Source organism: Diaporthe amygdali (assembly GCF_026229845.1).
Source record: "Diaporthe amygdali strain CAA958 chromosome Unknown NODE_7_length_1459731_cov_64_868725, whole genome shotgun sequence".
Lineage (NCBI taxonomy): Eukaryota > Fungi > Ascomycota > Sordariomycetes > Diaporthales > Diaporthaceae > Diaporthe > Diaporthe amygdali.
In genome coordinates, this window is record NW_026517027.1 from 573,930 (window position 1) to 593,969 (window position 20,040).

Here is a 20,040-nt window from a genome sequence, read left to right on the forward strand (position 1 = left end):
CCATCCACAACGGCAAAGTGAACAGCTATGGCAGTCACTGGGGGGTCAAGTGAATAGGGGGTACGTATCTTACGTGCGTCTTTAAAAAGGGTGCCCAGGATCCCTTCTGCACTCAGAACTTAGCCGTACGCCCACGATACAAACGATCGCAGTATTGCCAGACCCAATCGATCCTGCCACAACACGGTACCACTTCAGCAGCATTGAGAGCAGCATTGAGAGCAGCATTAAGAGCCACAGTGCCGTGTAGATTAAATCAAGCTAGGCGCAAGGGTTCCAGGCGCCAAAAGTGTAAGTCACATACATCACGTACCGACAAGGGCGATGAGGCGATAAAGCTAACTCGGAGAAGCCACCACATCGCTTTTAAGAGAGGTTTTTGGAATGTCCTATATTTTTAGAACGAGAGTGTTTCGTAATGAGAACATTTTGGAGCGAGGAGTCTTGGAAGGAGGTAGTTTTGGAGTCAGTTATTATTGGAATGCAAACCTCGTGTATACTAGACATTGGCCCGTAACTGCCTGCTATGTGTACTGCTGAGGTTGCCCTTTGCGTTGAAGTTGTAGGTGCCATTGGCCAACTGACCCTCGTCTGTGATGGCCACCTTTGTTCTCTCCCAGGCCAGCTTGGCGGCCGAGTCACTGTCCAACGCGGTCGACTGCTCGTCGTCCCGTGCCTGCTGGTCGAGCCGCTGCTAGCTTTGGCCTCTGACAATGCGGCGTGGATTTAGTTGGCCTTAGTTAGGATTGTGTACGATAGTATGAGGTTCCTGTCTTTATGGGGACCGCGCAGGGCGAGAATTGCGCTCTGCGCTCACCGGTCGCCCGTTTATATCAGGTCTGTCGCATGCGGTTCTGGCCGATCACACGCCGACTTTCACCTACCAGAAGGTGAGGGAGAACGTGGCTGAGCAGGGCCATACTTTTAAGCACGACATCCTACTGAGTCAGCTTAAAAATGAAATCACTCTACAGAGATCTTCCGAGTAATCACCATGTTAAATTCATGTAGTGCTGAATTGTGCATCAGGAGAGACAATTGCAGTAAATATAATTTTTATTATGGGCAGTCACGCCGACCTATTTCTGTTAGAGTGACTGTTATCGGCTGACAACGCGGTGTCACTGCCTGCCTGATATCCAGATGATGTGTGTGAAGCACTGTGGTCCGTACAAAACCCCGTCGACCATGGACCCAGCCTCCGGAGGCGCCGGGTACATGTGACCAATGCATGAGGGAATTGCAGGTGGCCCTGGACTTTGCTCCCAATTTTCCGACTGAGCTCAATCCCCACAATGGGTGCAGTGATTCCTTCTCTCGTTCGCCAGATCACTCGTATAGGAGCGACATCTATGATTTTTCTGCTCAGGTTTTCTTCTCCCTTCCCTCTCCCCGCTGGCGGCGGGTGAAACATCCCATGAGCACTCGAAAGTGTCCAGACCATTGGGCATAATGGGTGAATCCTCTGTCCCAATGGCCACGGGCGAGTTCTGCTGATCGGTGGTGGTAAATGACGATTTCTCGTTGTCCATGATGTGAACGCCCGTGGGAAGGATCTGCAAAAACAAGCTAATACGGCGTCGGGTAGCGAGGTGTTTAGCACCAGCTATTGAGGTGCAGCATTATGGTGTACAAGGAGAGCGAGAGGTTGGCCCATCTCATCTCCATCGGCTTGGTTTAGCCGTCGACAGTCATGACTTATTTCTTGGTGGTGAAGTCAATCTCGTTGGGGTTGTATCCGCCATCAGCAGCCTTCTCGCAGGTACAGGCACCTAGAACAGGTCAGTCATCTGTTGCGTGGCCTTGTTGTCACCGCCTATGGGATTGGACTCACCAGCAGGTCGCGAGCCGCATGCACAGGTGGAATTGGGCTTCACGTTCTCGGTGGAGGCCCTATCGCAAGTGCACTCGCCGGCGGGGCGGGCCCGGCAGGAGCAGCGAGGGCCGGAGACAGCGTTCTCCTTGCTCGCCTTGTCGCAGGAGCAGTGCAGAGCAGACTGCTTGCCGCAGGAGCACTTAGCTTGCTGGGCTGTATGTTCACGTCAGCAAATTGTTGTGGGATGGGGGGATTTGTTGATGTTGGCTTACCGCAGACACAGGTGTCGCCCTTGCCGCAGCAGGTGGAGGACTTGGCAGCTTCGGTGGCCATGGCTGAGATGGGTGTGGGTAGATGAAAGAGGAAGAGGTACTTGGATTCTTTGTTGGTTGATTGAAGACGGTTAGGTTACGGAAGATAGTCAAGTTCAGTGTAATTTTAGGAGATGTGAGATGCTTTCTTGGGGTTGCGAGCAGAGAAGTGAAGTGAAGGCAGGCTGGTAATGGATGTATTTATATCGGACTGCCATGACAGGCAGTGGCCTTGCAGGTGGCCAAGCGGTGGGAGGATCTGCAGGGACCTGACCAAGCGCCTGGGCCCACTGCGGCCAGAGCTGACATTCAGCTCGACGCTGGTTGGCTGAGCGCCAGATCCTGCCAATCGGCTCGACTCCATCTCGCGACATCAAGCCGTCCGCCCTCAGCAGGTCATGACCTGACAGAGCCTCATCGTCTTTGCTGTCTGCTTCATTGGTTGTGAGGGACCAATGCTTTCCTAAATCTTCCACACCCAAGAAGGCTTGCGAGATTACACGACAGGTTTCCTTGCCAATTGGCACGTTTCTAGACCATTCTCCTGCTGTGCCTTGTCTGTCGAACGTTGAGTCAGGGGCTCCTGCTGCAATGGACAGAGGTCGCGCGCACCGAGACACGAGACGCGAGACCTCTCCCTTCCTAGCCAACTGCTGCAACAGAGCGAGCTGTTGCAAATCAAATTGGGGAGGAATTTTTGCAGATGGAACACGAGTTCTGACTTCGTGTTGCTCAACATTTTCAACGCAGTTTCCTGCGCTTAGGTGCAGACGTCGTAGATTGTCCCTCGTCAAGCGGCTGCCCAGAATCCTTGCCAAACAAGTAAATCTCGACGACCTCATCCTCCATTCCGAGCACAGGCAGCGGCTGGCTGGCACTCTCCAGTATCTTCCAGCCGTCCTCGTCCATCAGGCCAAACAGCGCCTTCTCGGACGAGTGTCTTGGCTTGGTTGCCAGCATGACCCTGGAGCTCTTCCCGTCCTTGTCCACGGAAAGCTTGTGCAGCTCAGAAATCGTCTTGACCAAGGCAGACAGCATGTCTACATTGTATGTGCAGTCGCTGATGATGATGAGGTCCCAACTCGATGCCGTGGCCTTGGGGCCAAATACACCAGTCTTGCCCTCGTCCCAGTCTAGGCTCTCGAAATCTGTGTCTACACTAGGCTTCCCTGAGAGGACAGGCTTCCTCGCCAGCTTCTCGTCGGCGATGTTTCGCACTGCCACTTCCTCGGCATCGGGCAGATCGGTCAGAAGAACCCTGCTTGGGACTTGTGCTGAATCTTCAGAGTCCCATGAAGAGGAGACTCGCTGATGCAGGGCAGCCGCAAGTCCAACGCCCAGGATTCCAACACCACAACCCAGCTCAATGACGTTGAGAGGGTGCGTAGGTGTTACCGAGCGTAAGAGCTCTCTAAGCAGTGGTGTTCTGTCCCACTTGTGCTTGGATGTCCCGTCCTGGCACATATTCAAGAGCAGGCCCATTGTGACTACGCCTGCATCCCAAACATGCCGGTCAATGCTCTCGCCGATTCTTTCATCTATTCGCAGAAAGTCACCCTCGGTAAGGGCGAATCTCCTCAGAGACTCAAATGTCTGCTGTGTGTCTTCTGAACGCCATGGAAACTCAGACTCCAGGGTTACAATGCGGCCCTTGGAATCAAATGGGATATCCGCAGCCGTAGGGAGATCCACAATGTCATCTGAAGCGACAATGCAAATGCTGGGCATCTTCCCCTTCGGGGGCAACGTTTTCTTGCTCCTCTTGAAAATCTTGTCAGGTACTGGTAGATCCAGCTTCAGAACCCTCATGCCGCTCTTCCAGGAGGTTCCGCTCTTTCCAGCTTTCCTAGGGGTGAGACAAATCGCTGGGGTCTCATCGCTGTTCTCAAGGGGATTCCTTGTGAGGTATACCGAAATGGGCACCGGCTCGTCTGGACAGAGGAATGAGTCGCCCAGGTCTGTCGTTATCGTGAGGACCAGCTTCAGCTTCTGTTCCTTATCGAGGCTCGGTGGCCTCATAAGGCGGATGTAATGCATGATGCGGATGTGCCTGACAAACTCTGTTGACGAAGTTTTGCGGGAGGTGTGGACGTTCAAGGTTGCGGTGTTGAGTTTAATTCCTCGGCCGAAGCTTCGATTCAGGGCCCGAACCCACGGCAGCCCCACCCAAGACCTTCGCCGGGCGGGCCGCTCCGGCTCGGGGTTTACAAGCACCCTCTGGACGTGAGACAGAACCGCCCGTGCTCCGTGCGTCGTAATTGACCACATGGAAGACTTCTGACAGGCACGCCTACCATGGAATTCGCGATCATTTAATGCAAACCAATGGCCAGAGCCATATTCTCGAGCGGAATTCGAAGCAAGACACAGATGTGACGGCCGTTCGCGGGCTCGGAGGTCGCCGGGCATCCAACGCCGCTACGACGTTTCTTCGGTCAACGCCTTGATATCAAGCCGGATTGGTGCCCGATATCGTCCTCTGCATCACACCTTAGACATATAAGGTTTTGGAATACCACCCTCGGTGAAATTCTTTGACCTCGTTCCTCTGCGGACCGTCCTGCTCCAACATTTTTTTCTCACACCTTACCTCCTAGCTCCTGGGCCCAGGAACATACCGGCGCCATGACCACAACCACCCACTCACCCACGGAACTCCTATCCGCCATCCTAACCACCACGGAGAAGGACATCATCCCTCTCACAGCAGAGGGCGTCACCTCAGGGTGCAAGCTCTTCGGCGCCGCGATCCTGACGCGGGCGGGGCTGAAGACGCACACCGTAGCGACCAACAACGAGCGTGTGTCGCCGCTGCTGCGTAAGTACAAGCCTCCTCCCGCTACGGTTGCCTACCCATCTTTGATCCAAATCTTTCCAGAATGCATCGATTCGAGATCCGTAGTAGGTGACTAAAGAATACTAGACGGCGAGATCAACTGCATCCAGGAGTTCTTCAAGGCGCCCAGCACGGCCGAGTCGCCGCGGCCGGCTCCGCGGGACTGCGTCTTCTTCGCCACGCACGAGCCCTGCTCGCTGTGCCTCAGCGGCATCACCTGGGCCGGCTTCACCGAGTTCTACTACCTCTTTACGTACGAGGACTCGCGCGATCTGTTCAGCATCCCGTACGACATCGACATCCTCGAGGAGGTGTTCCGCGTGCGCGCGCCGGGGGATACGGACGAGAGCCTGCGCGCGCGGCCACTTTACAACCGCACGAATAAGTTCTTTACTAGCAGGAGCTTAGCGGAGTTGGTGGAGGGGATTGAGGATACGGGGGAGAGGGAGAGGTGGCTGGGCGAGATTGAGAGGGTCAAGAAGCTTTATAATGGCTTGTCGGAGACGTATCAGGAGGGGAAGAAGAAGGGTGTTGAGACTGCGAGTGTGTGGCAGTGAGGGAGGGAATGGGAAAGTCTGGGATCATTCATGGTGTCTGGCTTGATTTCAAGTAAGGACAAGGAGTTCAATCAGCTGGTATATGAGGGCCCTATAAAGACTGAGGTCTATGTATTGCTTAGTTTCCAAGTTTGGGATTCTAAGCACGATCTGTTTTCAATGCACACGAGACTAGAAAACAAGAGGTAAAATTGGTCCAGCTAGACGTCTCGAATTTGCTTGGTAGCCACGGCTTGTCAAAACTCACAAATCACTTCAAATCGGTACACATGGATCTAAGGAGACGTCACATAGTCTCTTCGAGTCCTACAACTATGCTGGAGAGCGGGTGGCTCAGCAATTCACACAATGTAGTCATGAATAAGCTGTACCAGACTAATATCTCCGATTAGGAACAGGGGCGTTGCCAATGCGTGTGCACAAGAGCTGCTTGTATAGAGGGTATGTTGAGGTCCACGCTATACTTGCTAGCAGGCTAAGCGGTCGAGCCAGTCCTCCTGGATTGCCTGGGCTCGGTATGCTGCGCTGCCAGCCTCGCAGGACACGTATACCGTCCTGCTCATATGCCCACCACCTTTGCAGAGGCAGATCTCGGGTTGATGACAATACATCTGTGTCAAGGTCACGGAAGACCGCTATGACCCAAACCCCTCAGAGCAGCTCGGTCGATTTACCAGACTAGATATGCAACTAATATGGCTATGATACACGGCATCATGAGACATACGGCTCTGTCGTGTGGGATACATGTGATCAGCCGACAAGGTTCACTGGCGTTTACTAGTAGCCCTGTGTGTAAGCGCGAACATCTCGAGTGCCGGCCCCAAGTCTTCGGTCAGAACTGTGTTTCTGGCCCAGCCACTGTCACAATCCTAGATACGTGAGCATATGGCTTGACGGTGTGCGGTCGGACTTTCAGCCTGGCGTCGCTGTGCTACCATAGTGGTACGACTTTGAAGCCATGTTTCGATGGGGTGGTTGGTAAGAAGACTACGAGAAGTCTGGGTGACATGGACACTTCAGCTAGCATGCAAATGTTCGAGTACCAAGCACTGCTGATCCTCTTGGACACACAAAGATAGTCGTCGTGATGTCTAACTAGAAGCTTACTTCGTTAATACCGTCCCCGTCGATTCACACCTATCGCAGGATTACCGGCGACGGCAAAGGGCGCGCATTCCCGCCTAGGCGTATGCATGTGTGGGTGTAATACTCCTCGTTACACAGCCAACAAGGGGGGTGTGTGTCCCTAAAAAAAGTCCCCTCGGCTGATGTATGTACATAAGCACTGCGACACGGCGCAGCGGAAGGAAGGTCTGTATGCACGCAGTTACACACAGCCCCTCCTGGCAATTCCTGGGCCGGATGAAGGTCGCACGTTGTGCTGACGTGCGGGACCTACTGTACGTTGCACCCTGCAAATCTGCAGGTGTGTACCCGAGCACTCTGCCCATTGGCCATTGGGGCCGATAGTGCGCGCCACACTCTGTCAGCCAAAGATAGGACATTGCATGTGTGTTACCCACACCTGCCCATAATCATCTTCGGATGCTGCTGCACGGGCGTGGATATCGCTTGGCCGTACAGCCGTATCAGGAAGTGCGGAGAGACATGAAAGCCATGGGTAATGAGCCGTAGGATTTCTGCTTCGAGAAAGGATCATGGGTGGCAGAGACAGTGTCGTGTCTTGAACGTCGTTCCTCGTGGGCTTCGGCCCGTCTCTTGCACTAGGCGCCCGTGTAGGATGGATGCATTGCAAGGGATTTGCGAAATTGTCGACATCATATCAGCTGACTCATCCCCCCAGGGAACCAGACATACACACACGCACACGGCACATCGCAGAGGCGTAGGGTGGGTGAGTGGTTTGTTGGTGGAGATCGTTGCCGCAATAATGTGATGTGAGAACTCAACCCCAGCATAATATGCCGTGGTACTGTTCACGCTGCTGGAGGACGAACGGACACCGGCGTGGCCCTAGCTCCCAGGCAGGTGTCCCCCCAGCCTGCCCCACCGCGGGGCAATCTACAGCTGATTGGGCCCAGCTGCCAACCTTCTAAGCGCCTGGCGCCCACCCCATCCCCCAATTCGGGGCACTTTTCTCGCCATGACTGCATCTTTGCATGCTGCTGTGCGAAAATGTGCGCCGGTGTGCAACCAACTCCTCTCAATGTTGCAACCCTCGTGGCATTCCATACTACCAGGATTGTCGGGTCGGGGTTCTCTCTCTCATTCGAGGAGCAGCGCTGGACAATATGCCACTGGGTCTTTGACGGTCACCAGGACATCTCTCAACATCTGGACAACTGGCTAGGCTGGTCGAGTCAAAGCTAGACTCGACGCGACTCATCTTGACATTTACCAGTCGTGACAGAGATTCTGCGTGTCACACAAATGGACCAAGCAGCCTCGGGTGTTCATTCGCCCACACCGGTCCCGTGCAGTGCTGACGGAGAAACGAGTGGTGTCCTCCCTCGAGCAATGACTGGATGAGTAACGGTAACCACATGATAATGATCGTTCATCATCCCTAGTCATGGTAGGGCTGACCCCATCGAAAGGCGCAACAGTGGCCTACAGAGGCCGCAGTTCCCGTAGCGTGCGTCATGTAGTGCCCTCGCACTCTCACTGTCACTCTGCCACCCTCTGCCATCGCACTCATCTGGGAGCTAAAGCGGACCATCTGGCCCCCAATTTTAGAAACTGCACTTTCGACTCCATATATGCTCGCTTCCATGGCGCAGGCACATGCATAGAAGTGACAGTAAGCAAAGGGAGGGCTTCGGGAGGGAGGGGAGTGCATCTAGGACACATGTACCTCTCAAGAAAGACGGCAGCCTCGAGCCTTGAGCCTCGAGACTGCTCATCATGCTTCACTCCCAGACAATCGTGGGCATGTTGAGCCGCATGATAAACATGTATCAGATGCCACGCAATGCCTCGACAAGGGCAGACAGCCCTACGGCCGGCCCCTCAGGCGGCCAGCAGGCCCCATCCCCAAGGCCAAACATATCTTGCTATCAGACGCATGTTTCTGCATCGACCTGCAAACCTTCACCCTGGGTGACTGGTAAGATCTCGCGGGGCCTCTCAGATCCGGCCGCCGTAAGGCTGCCGCTATCAGATGGAATGCTACAGATGTCGAGCCCATCTCGATAGGCCATGCACCAACGTGCCACAGAAGTGCCGTGGAATGTTGACGGCAGACCCTGTTTCGCCAACACCTCCTATGCAGGCGCTTAATTTTGGATTTAGACTCCAGACCAGCCCTAAGCCAGAGTGACAACGGCCCCCAACACATTTTTAGGCGCTGAGACCAATTATCACCAACGTCGCTGCAACACATCTTCTCTTAGTCTGCTGTTGCTATGGAGGATCCGCTATTTATCGCTGTGCTTCCCATCCTGCTGCAACCGCACGCGCCTGTTGGTGGGGATAGCCTCTGCCTAGAGAGCACGTCTAATGACAAATTATCTGAAGGCATGGATTTACTTTGTGCTAGTCGCGGCGGGATACCACTAGCCGGCGCGAGCGAGCCGACACAGGGAGAACCCGTGAACAGGCAAGCGCAACGGGCACGGGAGACGGGAGACGGGCTATCCGGGCTGTGTTTTTGCCTACCTAGCTCGCCATGCGCGCACCCCATTCTGCCAAAATGCAATTGATAGCCCGTGGGCAAATTTTTGGCAGTTGGGTAGTATGGACTTTTTGTCAGGATGACTTGAATTTGTCTTGCACACCATCGCGATATAATTCTCTTTTCGCTTGCGCCGTAGGAGCGCTGCTCACTTCCCACTATCCCACCATCCAAATGCATCCTTGCGGCGCAGCAATGATCATAAAGGGGGAGGAAGCGTTGGTGGTGCATACATGACAGTGGCGGTGGAAGTATCTGAGAAACAGTTTCAGAATAGCCTGTAGGGGGTTTGGTTGCGCTCACCCCCCTCCTTTTCTTCATCCCGTCTCACCAGCCACATCCACCATGAGTTTTGATATTCACCACACTGTGCTCTATCTCATGGGATTCCGTAGAATTAATGTGGCTGTTACTGTCAGTGCGATGAAAGGAGAGACTGCTCGAAGCAAGGGAACGCTGCCGAGCCCACACCGAGAACATTGAAACGGGCTGGCCGCGTGGTGTTCCTCGTTGCCTACTCGGCCTGCCCAGACGTGGCGACGTATGCAAAACAACAATTGCAATACAAACACAATGCCCGTCCGTAAACCTGCATATCCAAACCTCAGATGCTCTGGGAAGTCGGTATGAACGACGGGTGCTTAGGCCAGGGGCGGTAACCAGATGCCGTGATGAGACGGTTTCCGTGTTCCAAGCATGCCGGCCGTGCCGTCGCGATGCCACCTGCCGGCCGTGGCGAGAACGAGCACCCCCAACCGAGACACGTTCGCGGGTGAGAAGAGACTGACAGGCGGGCCGTCGGTAGTGATGGATTCGAGGCTGAACGAACGGGTCTTACGAACAGGTCATCCTTCTCAGGCTACTGCTGCTGTGCTTCCTCACTCCCAGCTCCTCGTATACAATATTGAGATTCCATATGGTAGAGAACGGGATACCTGGCTTAAATCCTTCAATGACACCACACAATCAAGAAAATTTCACGGCCATGGGTCAGGAAACACAAAATCCTCAATGGCTAAACCCTGGCAAGACAAAACTTGGGACGAAAGGGACTGACCGACGCAGGCTCGCGTTTCGTCTCATCTCCCACGGGCGCAGGGCTGAGGAGGGTCTCCGAGTCGCGCACACGCGTAAACTTCGCAAGTGGCCAACGGAGATCAAGCGCATCGGCGGCGCCGTGCAGGTGTACATTGGAAATCAAAACAAGGAAAATACAGACCGCTCGCAATCATTCACAACACTGAACGGCTGAACGGGTTGCGCCCAGTCACAAAAGAAACTCCTGATCGACAGCACGCCGAAACATGCGAGTGCGCCCCCGTGCTCCCCTCCCCCTCCTCTTCGGGTTCCCAATGCCACCCAGTGTCCGTGTCATCGCGTTCGAGATTTTTTGCCTTCTTTCACTTTCTTGTGAAAGAAAAGAAGAAACTTGCTCGTTCCTGGCTGGCTGGCAGGGGCGTGCCACAGACAAACAGACGCGGGCAGGGAAGCAGGAAGGAAAATGAGTCGTTGCGCCAGTCCGTGTGCCGTCCAAGGGTGCGCAGGTGGAAGGAGCAGGGTAGGAGGACGGAGGGGGGTGGCACAGAATCAGAATTAGGGTTTCCCCTCTTGTGTTTTAATTATTGGCAAAGCCACAATATTGAATTGGAAATAATAATGATGATATTAAGAAGGAAAAAATTCGGCATTGAATCCAATTGAAACAGACAGACACAAACATTGGCTGGGTGTTTACAGTCCTTTGCTCATCCCCGGTCTCTCGTAATTTCTTTTTCCGACCATCCCCCTCTCCCCCCGGGCGCTGGAAAAAGAACGTTCGTTGGGCAGGGACGGGCGAGGGAACGGCGGATTGGAGCCCAACCGTCTCGTCTCAGCGTCGCCTGGCGAATCTCACATCGTTGCCGCACGGGAAGTCAAAAAAACAAATCAAATGTGACAGGGCAAAAAAGGAAAACTCAATCGAGAGATGACGAGGAGGGTACAGGGGGCCCGTAGATTGGCAAGCAGTAGCACAAGATTTGCTTTCTCAACACGTCAACTCCCAGGGGGTTGCACTGGAGCGTGGACGGACGGGAGGATTCAGGGGCGGGGGTTGATTGATTTGAGGGATGACGGTGCGATGTGCAACTGGTACGCCTATGTGAGAATGCATGATCAGTAAGTCAGGCAACGCCCATCTGCAAACACTCCAGCTCCCGAAACATGGGAACAAGTGATAAACGTGATTTTTGACTGTAACATACGTAGCAAGTGCTCTTCTGACCCGTGGGCCGAGATGTGGAATGTACTCGGCCCTTGGCACTGGCGTGTGTACGGAAGCAGAACCTGTGTTTATGTTGTTCGTCACATCACATGTCATGTCATGTCATATTGCAGCAAAGTAGTCACATAATCGAGAGAAGGCACAGTCTGTTGCTGTTCAGAATTTTAAGATCTGGAATTTGTTCGCGCCCGTCGTAATCTTCACACATCCTCAGTCTGCTAATAAATAATATCAAAATATAAGGGAATGGGGGTATCTCCTCCATCTTTGCCACACACACCCATGACAGCCTGGGTTACATAAAGAACAGAACCCAGAAAAGAAACATATCCGATAACCAGCCAGGCGGTCGTGTGGTGGCGAAAGTGATGCTGATCAAGAAACAGAACAACACGATGTGCGCCTAGCGATGTTTCCCACTTTTCCTTCCAGAACCCAACACGTGAATAACGAGTGACATTCACTCCACGACCAGTCCATTACAGTTTCGCATTCGCTTCGTGTCGTTGCCTAGCACATATTCCCATCCGAACCGAAAAGAAATTCCGTTATCCCATATCCTCCCTTGCCAGTCATCGAACTCAAGCCGTCGTGACATTATCCTAAAACTTTTGTGTGTCCCATGACATAGAGATAAAGAGGGCACTGAGAGATGCCTCTGTCAGACCAACAGGCGTTGGCCCGTGTCGTGCTGTTGTTTGCCTGTGATGAAGCCCTTCCTTCGGCGAGGGGAAGAGGCCAAATATGAAATAACATCCCTGGGTATCATTGTAAAGACCAGAAAGATGACAGCCGCCCCTTGAGACGTGAGTCTCTAGACAGTGTAAATGAGACCAAAAGTGAAAGAGTCCCGAAAGAAAATCCCGCTGATCTGTGAACATAATCGTACAGCACCGATCCGTGTATGGTTTTCTTGTCTTTTTTTCTGATTTTTACTTCCTTGTATGTGTCAAGCACGTTGTTGATTTGAGGTGTGCTGCACATACGCATTTGGGCATTCGTCCTCGAGGACGTCAAGCAGTGCGTCGCGTTTGACTTATTTCGAAGGCTGCTTAAGCACGTCCTCGCAGTTGGCGTCGAAGCGCAGGTTCCAAAGGCGCACCGACTGCATGAAGCGCTCAGACTTCTCCAGCTCGCGCTCGCGCCCGAAGAGCGTCTCGACAAACTCGATGCCCGAGTTCTTGCCCAGCTGCTCCTTCTTCTTGCTCGCCTTGAGCATGGGTGACTCACACGTCTTGAGCACCTTGCGGAGCTTATCCGTGAGGCGCTCGCCGGACTCGATGAAGTCCTCAATCATCTCCCGGTTCTCGAGCGTCCTGATCCGCGGCACGCACTCCTTAGACCTCTTGATCTTCCCAGCAAGCTGGATGAGCAGCAGCCACATGTCACCCGCCATCTCAGAGATCGGGGTCGAGGGGCCATGCGTGTAGACGGTCCAGTCGTAGATCCACTTCCCCAGGCTGTTGGCATCAAACACCGAGCCAAGCAGAAGGATGGGCTCCTCGGTCGGGTCCCAGTTCTTCAATGAGTAACCTGGAGGAATGCGATACTTCTTGGCGTCGGCCTCGGTCGCCTTCCTGGTTGTTGGCGGTGGGGCCTTGTGGTGGGAGCTGGCAGGCCGCGTTGTCTGAGGCCGCTGGGGGGTTGACTGGGAAGCACGCCTGGTGTGTCCAGACGAGCGGCGTGGCTGCTCCTCAAAGTAGCGTGCAAACTCGTACCTGTTGTCATAGTCATTGGCCGGACGGCGGGATGAGGCCTGTGCATAGTGGTGGCGATCAGTTGCATGCCCATCATAATAACCAGAATAGTAGAGACCCTCGTCCTGCCTGCTGTGGCGCTTCGACCTCGTCCGCGCGGGTATCACGTAGGTGACACCGTTGACTTCGACATATTCGTCCTCGTCGGATTCCCCATGTGAATCAGAGGCCCGATAGTAGGAATAAGAAGACCGACGCTCGCGCTTGGGGCGCGTCCCAGAAAATGATTGTTTCCGCGATGATCGCGTTGCACTCACATTAGCAGTTGCGGCGTTGGTCGAGTAGAGCCCATCGCTGTTGTACCGCGGCGAGAATGCCGCCGGGCGCGGACTCGAGTAGTCGTTCATGCCGCTGCTCATGTGCCGGAAGTGCGCTCGCGTCGCAGGCCGTTGCGGGGTGGAGGCGTAGTATGCAGGTCCCCGGGGAGATGGAGTCGGCGAGGGAGTCGCGAACTCGTCCCTGTAGTAGTAGCCGTTCATTTTCCCAAACTCTTGCGATGCCTCGCTGACACCCGGCTCAAAAGAAAATTCGCAGCCCGATATCCCCTTCTGTTGCGGTGTGAAAATGCTGTTGTGTTTTTGATGTAATTTTTCCCGTCTCAATCTCAAAAGTGGCGCCTATGTCGGGACGCATGGGAGAGTGAAATTCGTCACCTTGGTATGTGGTCGGTCGGAAGAGGAGAGGAAAACCGTCTTCTGTTCGCGAACATGTCCAAGGTTGTGGTGATGTCAAAACGTTCGTAGGAACGAGTTGGGCATAAGGCACCAAAGTACGTCGCAAAACGCCTCTGATGGTGACTTCTGGAATAGACTGGAACACTCGATGAGTCCAGTCACTGGAGTAGCGTGGTTGATTATGTGAGAATGCGTGGTTGAGGGCTGGTTTTGTTGTTAAAAGTTGGCGAGAGCCAATGTGGCAGAAGGGGGACACACAAAAATGTGTGGTTGGAGGTTGGGTATGACGGGTCTATTAAGAATCAATCGCCCGGGACCCAGGCGAGGAAGAGTGAGCCAAAGCAAGCGGGCAGGTCGATAGTCGCACAGGGATACCCCCGACCAGCCCCTGTAGACGCTAGCAGGGTGAAAGGATGGTTGCAAATGAATTCCGTACTTGCGTGCCTCGTGGAAACCTGGTGGAGGGGGCGTGGCGATAGGGAGAGGAGGAGCCAAGTACCACACCTAATGTATTAGTCACCCCTGCAGAACCAGCCACAATGTTCCACACCGTCGATGGGTCTGTCTCTTCGCACTGCCGTCTGTTCTGTTGCTCACTCGTCTGCGTGCTGTCTGAACTCTGTTTGCACGCTCAGTGCTGAGCCAGCGAACGGCCCAATCACACAAGACTTGTCGCACTCAACAGCGCTCAGTACAGGTCTAGGCTCGGCTGCAGTGAAGCCTCCTGAAAATAGAAGAAAAGGGGGCTGCGCAATTCTCTCTCAATTGCGCAGCGGCAACACAGCACGGCTGAGGACGCGATTGAGATGGCTGTCTGTGTCGTCCACACCGTCGTCACAAGCTTTGGTTCGAGGTGAACAGGATTCGCCAATAATCCTCGGTGAAGCTCACCCTGGTCCGGGTGCTGGTCCTGGTGCAGAATTTGCAAAGGTGAAGAGGTGATGTTGGGGTGGTTCAACGGTGTGTGAACACAGCTTTAATTTGGGCAACAGGGTAAGCGAGATTGGATTTGCACAACGGCCGGGATGGTCTCCAATGTCGCGGCTCCGGATGTCAAGTTCCAAGACCGGGCTCCGTGAAAATTCTTCCTTGTCGTCGTCCAGAAGTGCAAATTCGATGTTCGAAGACCCTGTTCTTCGTGGCTGCTGGATATAATGTCGATTGCAAGGTTGCGTCTCGTCGCGGCAGCGTGGATACGATACTATGGTAGGACTCGGGTGACGAGGTGGACTGTGGGTTCAGACGGGAGGAGGGCCCGCATTCAATCCTTCCTCCACAGACCCAAGCGTTCCGGAAGGTCGGGAAGCTTCCAGAGTCAGAGACACCCCTGTCGACGTGGTGTCTTTCGACAGCGACAGGACGACTAATACGAGGGCGACCGAGGTGACTCGAGTCGGCCGATGTCTTCGAACCCGTGGACCGTTGAGCCTAGGCGGCCTCACGGTGTAGTTCCCCGAAGGTCGACGCCTTCGTCCGAGGGGAAGGACACTGGTTGAGTGGCAAGAGGCGAAGGCTGTCGTGGCTCCAGATCGAGACTGACAGAGGACGAGGACGGGCGCTTTAAGAATGCAGCAGCCCCGTTGGCCGACCTTGACTTTGTGCGCCTATGCGATGTTTCGTGATCTGCAAGAGCTGGAGGGAGCTGGCCCGTCTTTCTTATCTCGTAGGTCGCTGGAGTCATGAACAGCTGCGGTTGTGATAGTCTCACGGCTGCGGGAGTGTGCAGATTCTGCGGGAGTGCGACACACAAAGCCGGGTTGAGCCACTCCAGACGCTCCAGACAAGAGATGAAGTCGTAGCCCAAGACCCTTTGGACGTGTTGGTAGAGCAAGAGCAAGAGCAAGAGAACCCCGCTCGCAAGATCAAGACCAGACTGAAGGGTGATTGGCCCAACACTATATAGATTGGTGGTGATGCCTGGTGATGCCAGGTGACCAGAACGCGAGGCAATGCGTCGTTTGCCCTGCCTTTCTCACTCCGTTAACAAACGAAGCAGCCTGTGAGGATGGGCATGAAGAATCAGGCGAAACGTCTAGGCGGCAACGAGGAATGACAAAAGCGCACATGTCTGACGATGACTCCAGCGAGGGGCATGGGTGCTTGTACGTACCCGCGTCTTGTGGGAGCAATGTCCCAGTCGCAAGCACCAGGGCGGATGACTCTGGTGGTGATGGTGACGTTTCAGGGAGAGACGAAGGGACGAGGAGGTGAGGGGCGAAGGGGAGAAGGGACAGCGAGGATGACGACAATAATGATACCTAGGCAATGGGTGCAACTGCGTGAATTCGTTAACGTTCTCTGTGCCAAAATCTATCTGACCCCTCATCGGTCCTTCCTCCTCCCTTTACCCTCTACATGCAGTACCCCAGGTAGACACAGGTAGCAACAGTATGCGGCAAGAATTGCGTCTGTACCCCTCCATCCGGTCTCACGGTCCGCCTGATCTGACCACCTGGGTGAACCGCAAGCCCGAGGCTGGCCACCAGCCCGTTGTGAAGGGCCATGACATGGCCAACACCCACAGCATCTGCAAGACCCAATCGAACCAGATTCACAGCTTGTCACATGAAGAACCATGTGCAAGTGATGCGTGAGTGACTGGTTCGCGACAGGCGCTCTATCTTCCTATCTCCCTCTCTCTCTTCTCCTGACTCTATGCCCTCTGCAGGCATCACAGCGGTCGTCGTCATCCCACGCACGCGCACCTCACATGCTCAACTCCGCACCCAGCGTCTTTCTTAGCCGCGCTTTGATAACCAAACAACGTGCTCGAAGCGTGCGACCATCCCAGGCCTGACGAGCCGGTGGGTTAAGATGCCCGGATCCTCCGACTCCTGCAGCCAGCCAGTCTCGCGGACGGCTCTAGATCGCTTTATGGGTCCGTCGACGATCGGCACTGACATCCTGCAAACACCCGACACCCTTTCCTGCAGGTCAATACCAGACCTCAGAAGCGGGGTTGGCTACTGCAAGCAATGGCGATGATGCAGCGGGATTTGCAGTCTGACACTTTGATGACATTCTACGCTCCTTCAATTGTCATTGAGCCCCCGATTCGTCTCGTCCACACAGTAGCCCACAACATCCGAACATCTCCCTCAGCACGAACCATTCGATGACATCCAGCCAGCTCGTTCGTATAGACTACTGCTGATGTCGCGACAGGATGCGGGCCAGGATCATCCAAATGGTCTGCCTCCAACCTACGAATCCCCAGAGTGGAGTTTAGCCCGTGAGCCCAGCCCATCGTTGTGATCCCAGTGGCAAACCTTCTCCTGATTGCCGGGTTTATCGCAGGTCATAGCCGCCCCTAATGTAGGGGTTTGCAGATATGAACCACCAGGGAAGGCCCGAGCACAGTTACACTACCTGCGATCCCCGGTGCAGCCTTTTTCACGAGGGAGTTCATGCACGACGGAGCCTGGACGCCCGGCGAATGGGAGAAATTCCTTGTCCCTTTCCCCATACGGCCGCCATCTTTTACAGCTCGCCCAGGATCCTCCGCCTCGGATCCAGACAATTAGTCCAAATGCCTGTCCTGTCGGCAGCAAGAGAGATACCAGACGCGTTCAGCTGGCCCCCAATGTCAGCCTCCTCCTTTCCCCGTTCAAGGGGCCCCTCACTGCGGTGCAGACAGTGGCCGGTCAATTCTTGACCATACGTCTCTCCTGCTCCTCCCGCCAACCAAATGGAAAGAATGGCACGCCTCGGTGGCCTGCCGAGCGGTCGCAGTTGGGGATCCCATTTGCGGCCGACTTTCAAGCCCACTGGCCCAGTGGCTAAACTCAATTCATTCGTATAAGCCACACGCTCTTCATCTGGTGGGATCATCCTGGGATGTTCAGATATTTGTTCAGCTATCTCTGCTGGCTTTGCCTGACTCGGACGCAGGGATCAGTCCATCACAATGATGTGCAGAGATGAATTGTTTCTCGCACGACGTGCATCAAGGGTCTACATATTGGAAAAGCTCTGCAAAGTGTATTGGACGCGGAATCGTCGCCGAGCTTAGTCTCCGCCGTGATGGATTACGAGTTCGACCCTTACGGCCACCGGCATCGACACTGATGGATAGAACCCGTTCGCAGTTGGCCGGAACTCGACCGTTACCAAGGAACCCTCCAGTTCAGCATTGAGCATTGGTATTTCGAGGATAATATATACAATGGAGATATGACGACACCGTTGGTGTCAAATCGGCGCGTCCCTCGAAGCGACCCGTACAGTACGCCCGGCACGGCCATGTCGGCCGGGCAAAAAAGCAGCCACAGGAGGCCCGATTGAGTGGCCTCGAGCATCGTGAACTTCGCACACGCCCCCGAATCCACTGGTGTGTACTTACACGGCCCCATGTACCACCCCTCGCTGGTTCTTCTCTCATCGTGCAGCGGGCAGACAATGGTCAATTCCCGAACCCCTGCAAATTGCCCGCGAAGGCGTCTCAAGTCTCTGCAGGAATCCACAGTCCCACTCCTTCTTTCTCTGCCCATACCCACTCTTTTGGCTTCTTTCTCCGGGGTCCAGGCCCAGTCTGGCCGGTGCAGCTGTCACCTTGATTTTGCAGTACTACGTACTCTGCCCCGCCCTTTTCTCTCGGGCCGCATCATTCTAGAAAAACCACAGGCCAGGGGCCCTTCACCTTGGACCTTGCGGTGAGACGGCATGAATAAACCAGGATTGCTCGTCCCCTGAACGTCGTCATTTGTTTACATACGGTGAGAAAATTTTCCACCGTGTTAGAGCAGTCATCCGAGATCAGCACGTCAGAAACAGCAGCAGCCGTGAGTCACCAGGTGCGCGCCCCAAGAGAACGTCACGTATGATGCAAATTGAGTGGTGTGTCTTTTTACCATGGCATGTTGCGATTATGCGTTGGGGCCCAATTTGCAGGCCAACTCTCACCCACGCGCAAGACTGCATCCAAGTATTGGCAGAGATGCAGTCAACAAGCTGTCTTCCTACCTGCTACAAAGCCAATGACCGCTCCTGGTGTGGCCGGCCGCATGCAGTCGACAGACACGACTGCCCTTCCGATTGGAGGCTTCACACGCGGGCCCTGCTCAATCAATTAATGGCCAACAGCACCTATGTTAGCATCACTTTTCCCTGCCCGCGGCCGCCCTACCGGCCGCTGCAGCCAGTGCTTTAGTTAGGGACCCATTCCTGCGGGATCGTGGAGACTCACCTTACCCAGCGGCTCGCATTGGATGGCTCGCCTTTGCTCTCACCTACTTTTTGTAATTTTCCTAGCCGCTGCAGGACACCGTCAATCTTCCATGCCCCTCCCCCTCATCCTCCGGCGATAGGGCCTCAGTCGCTCGGCGTGCTTGCTGGTCTCCATGACGACGGCGGAGCGAAGAATAGTGAGGCTAACCGGGCGAGGTCTGCTGTTGCCCTTTCTTGCCAGCTATGACTCTTCATCGCCTCGCCGCCAGCGCGACAACGCACACCGACACTTCCAAGCTTTCTTGATACCAAGGTCCAGATCGTCGGCGCCCAACGAGTCCCTTCCAATGGTTCGCGAGGAAGCAGGGCGATGTCACTGCTGCCCCTCGTGTTTGCCCATGGAAGTGTGCATGTCCGTTCGGTGCCCTGTCCAAGGGCCCTTATCTCATCTCCCTCTCTTTCATGCAATGCAGCGAGCCCTGTAAGTGGGCTCGTTTGATATCCCAACTCTGCAGCATGTGAACCTTGCGGGCGAGTCTGGTGGATACTAGGCTATGTACTGTACTACCACGTATTTAACGGCTCCACATAATGACCCTTGTGGCTGTGCAAGTCCTCTCTTACTGTGCCTGTGACAGTCCTTGACAGATAAAATTAGCATTGTTCAGCTCCTCATGGGATGTAGTTTCCAATGACCGGTATCGCGCAGCACCGCCTTGTTGCTATAGCTCAGAGGCAGTCAACAAGTTTTCATGGTCCTGATTGTATCTCCATTGGATCCTTAGGCCCGCCTCAATGTGGGACGGGCTCGCTAGCTGAGCAGACAGTGACCAGACACGATGTACTGGCAGGGGACAGCTGTCGCCTTCGATGGCGCGGTAGGTGTCTGTGTTGGCGCGATCGTGTTGGGCCTCGATGACATCGGTCTTCCGAGTCCGTTTTGCTGTCAGGAAAGCCGTTGATAGATGGCTGTGCAAGGGCCCCTTCGAGTGAACCGAACATGGCCATAATTACTGCCACAGT

At 54.5% G+C, this 20,040-nt stretch overlaps 6 protein-coding genes across 6 annotated transcripts; 2 read left to right on the top strand and 4 right to left on the bottom strand.

The window, feature by feature from the left end:
- Window positions 1-499: 499 nt before the first annotated feature.
- J7T55_013804 (uncharacterized protein) lies at window positions 500-1,532 on the bottom strand (the record flags this gene model as incomplete). The annotated part of the gene is made up of 2 exons (XM_053140712.1): window positions 500-691; window positions 1,413-1,532. 2 exons carry the CDS (start codon window positions 1,530-1,532, stop codon window positions 500-502), a joined length of 312 nt encoding a protein of 103 aa, XP_052996141.1.
- A 166-nt stretch (window positions 1,533-1,698) lies between these two features.
- Window positions 1,699-2,149, bottom strand: J7T55_013805 (copper resistance protein Crd2; the record flags this gene model as incomplete). The annotated part of the gene is made up of 3 exons (XM_053140713.1): window positions 1,699-1,772; window positions 1,835-2,029; window positions 2,089-2,149. The coding sequence occupies 3 exons, from the start codon at window positions 2,147-2,149 to the stop codon at window positions 1,699-1,701; spliced, it is 330 nt and encodes a 109-aa protein (XP_052996142.1).
- Window positions 2,150-2,868: 719 nt separating this feature from the next.
- J7T55_013806 (uncharacterized protein) lies at window positions 2,869-4,224 on the bottom strand (the record flags this gene model as incomplete). Its single annotated transcript, XM_053140714.1, has 1 exon — window positions 2,869-4,224. One exon carries the CDS (start codon window positions 4,222-4,224, stop codon window positions 2,869-2,871), a length of 1,356 nt encoding a protein of 451 aa, XP_052996143.1.
- Window positions 4,225-4,752: 528 nt separating this feature from the next.
- Window positions 4,753-5,520, top strand: J7T55_013807 (uncharacterized protein; the record flags this gene model as incomplete). Its single annotated transcript, XM_053140715.1, has 2 exons — window positions 4,753-4,945; window positions 5,051-5,520. The coding sequence occupies 2 exons, from the start codon at window positions 4,753-4,755 to the stop codon at window positions 5,518-5,520; spliced, it is 663 nt and encodes a 220-aa protein (XP_052996144.1).
- Window positions 5,521-10,142: 4,622 nt separating this feature from the next.
- On the top strand, window positions 10,143-10,409 carry J7T55_013808 (uncharacterized protein; the record flags this gene model as incomplete). The annotated part of the gene is made up of 1 exon (XM_053140716.1): window positions 10,143-10,409. The coding sequence occupies one exon, from the start codon at window positions 10,143-10,145 to the stop codon at window positions 10,407-10,409; it is 267 nt and encodes an 88-aa protein (XP_052996145.1).
- Window positions 10,410-12,456: 2,047 nt separating this feature from the next.
- Window positions 12,457-13,656, bottom strand: J7T55_013809 (vegetative cell wall protein gp1; the record flags this gene model as incomplete). The annotated part of the gene is made up of 1 exon (XM_053140717.1): window positions 12,457-13,656. One exon carries the CDS (start codon window positions 13,654-13,656, stop codon window positions 12,457-12,459), a length of 1,200 nt encoding a protein of 399 aa, XP_052996146.1.
- Between the last annotated feature and the right edge of the window lie 6,384 nt (window positions 13,657-20,040).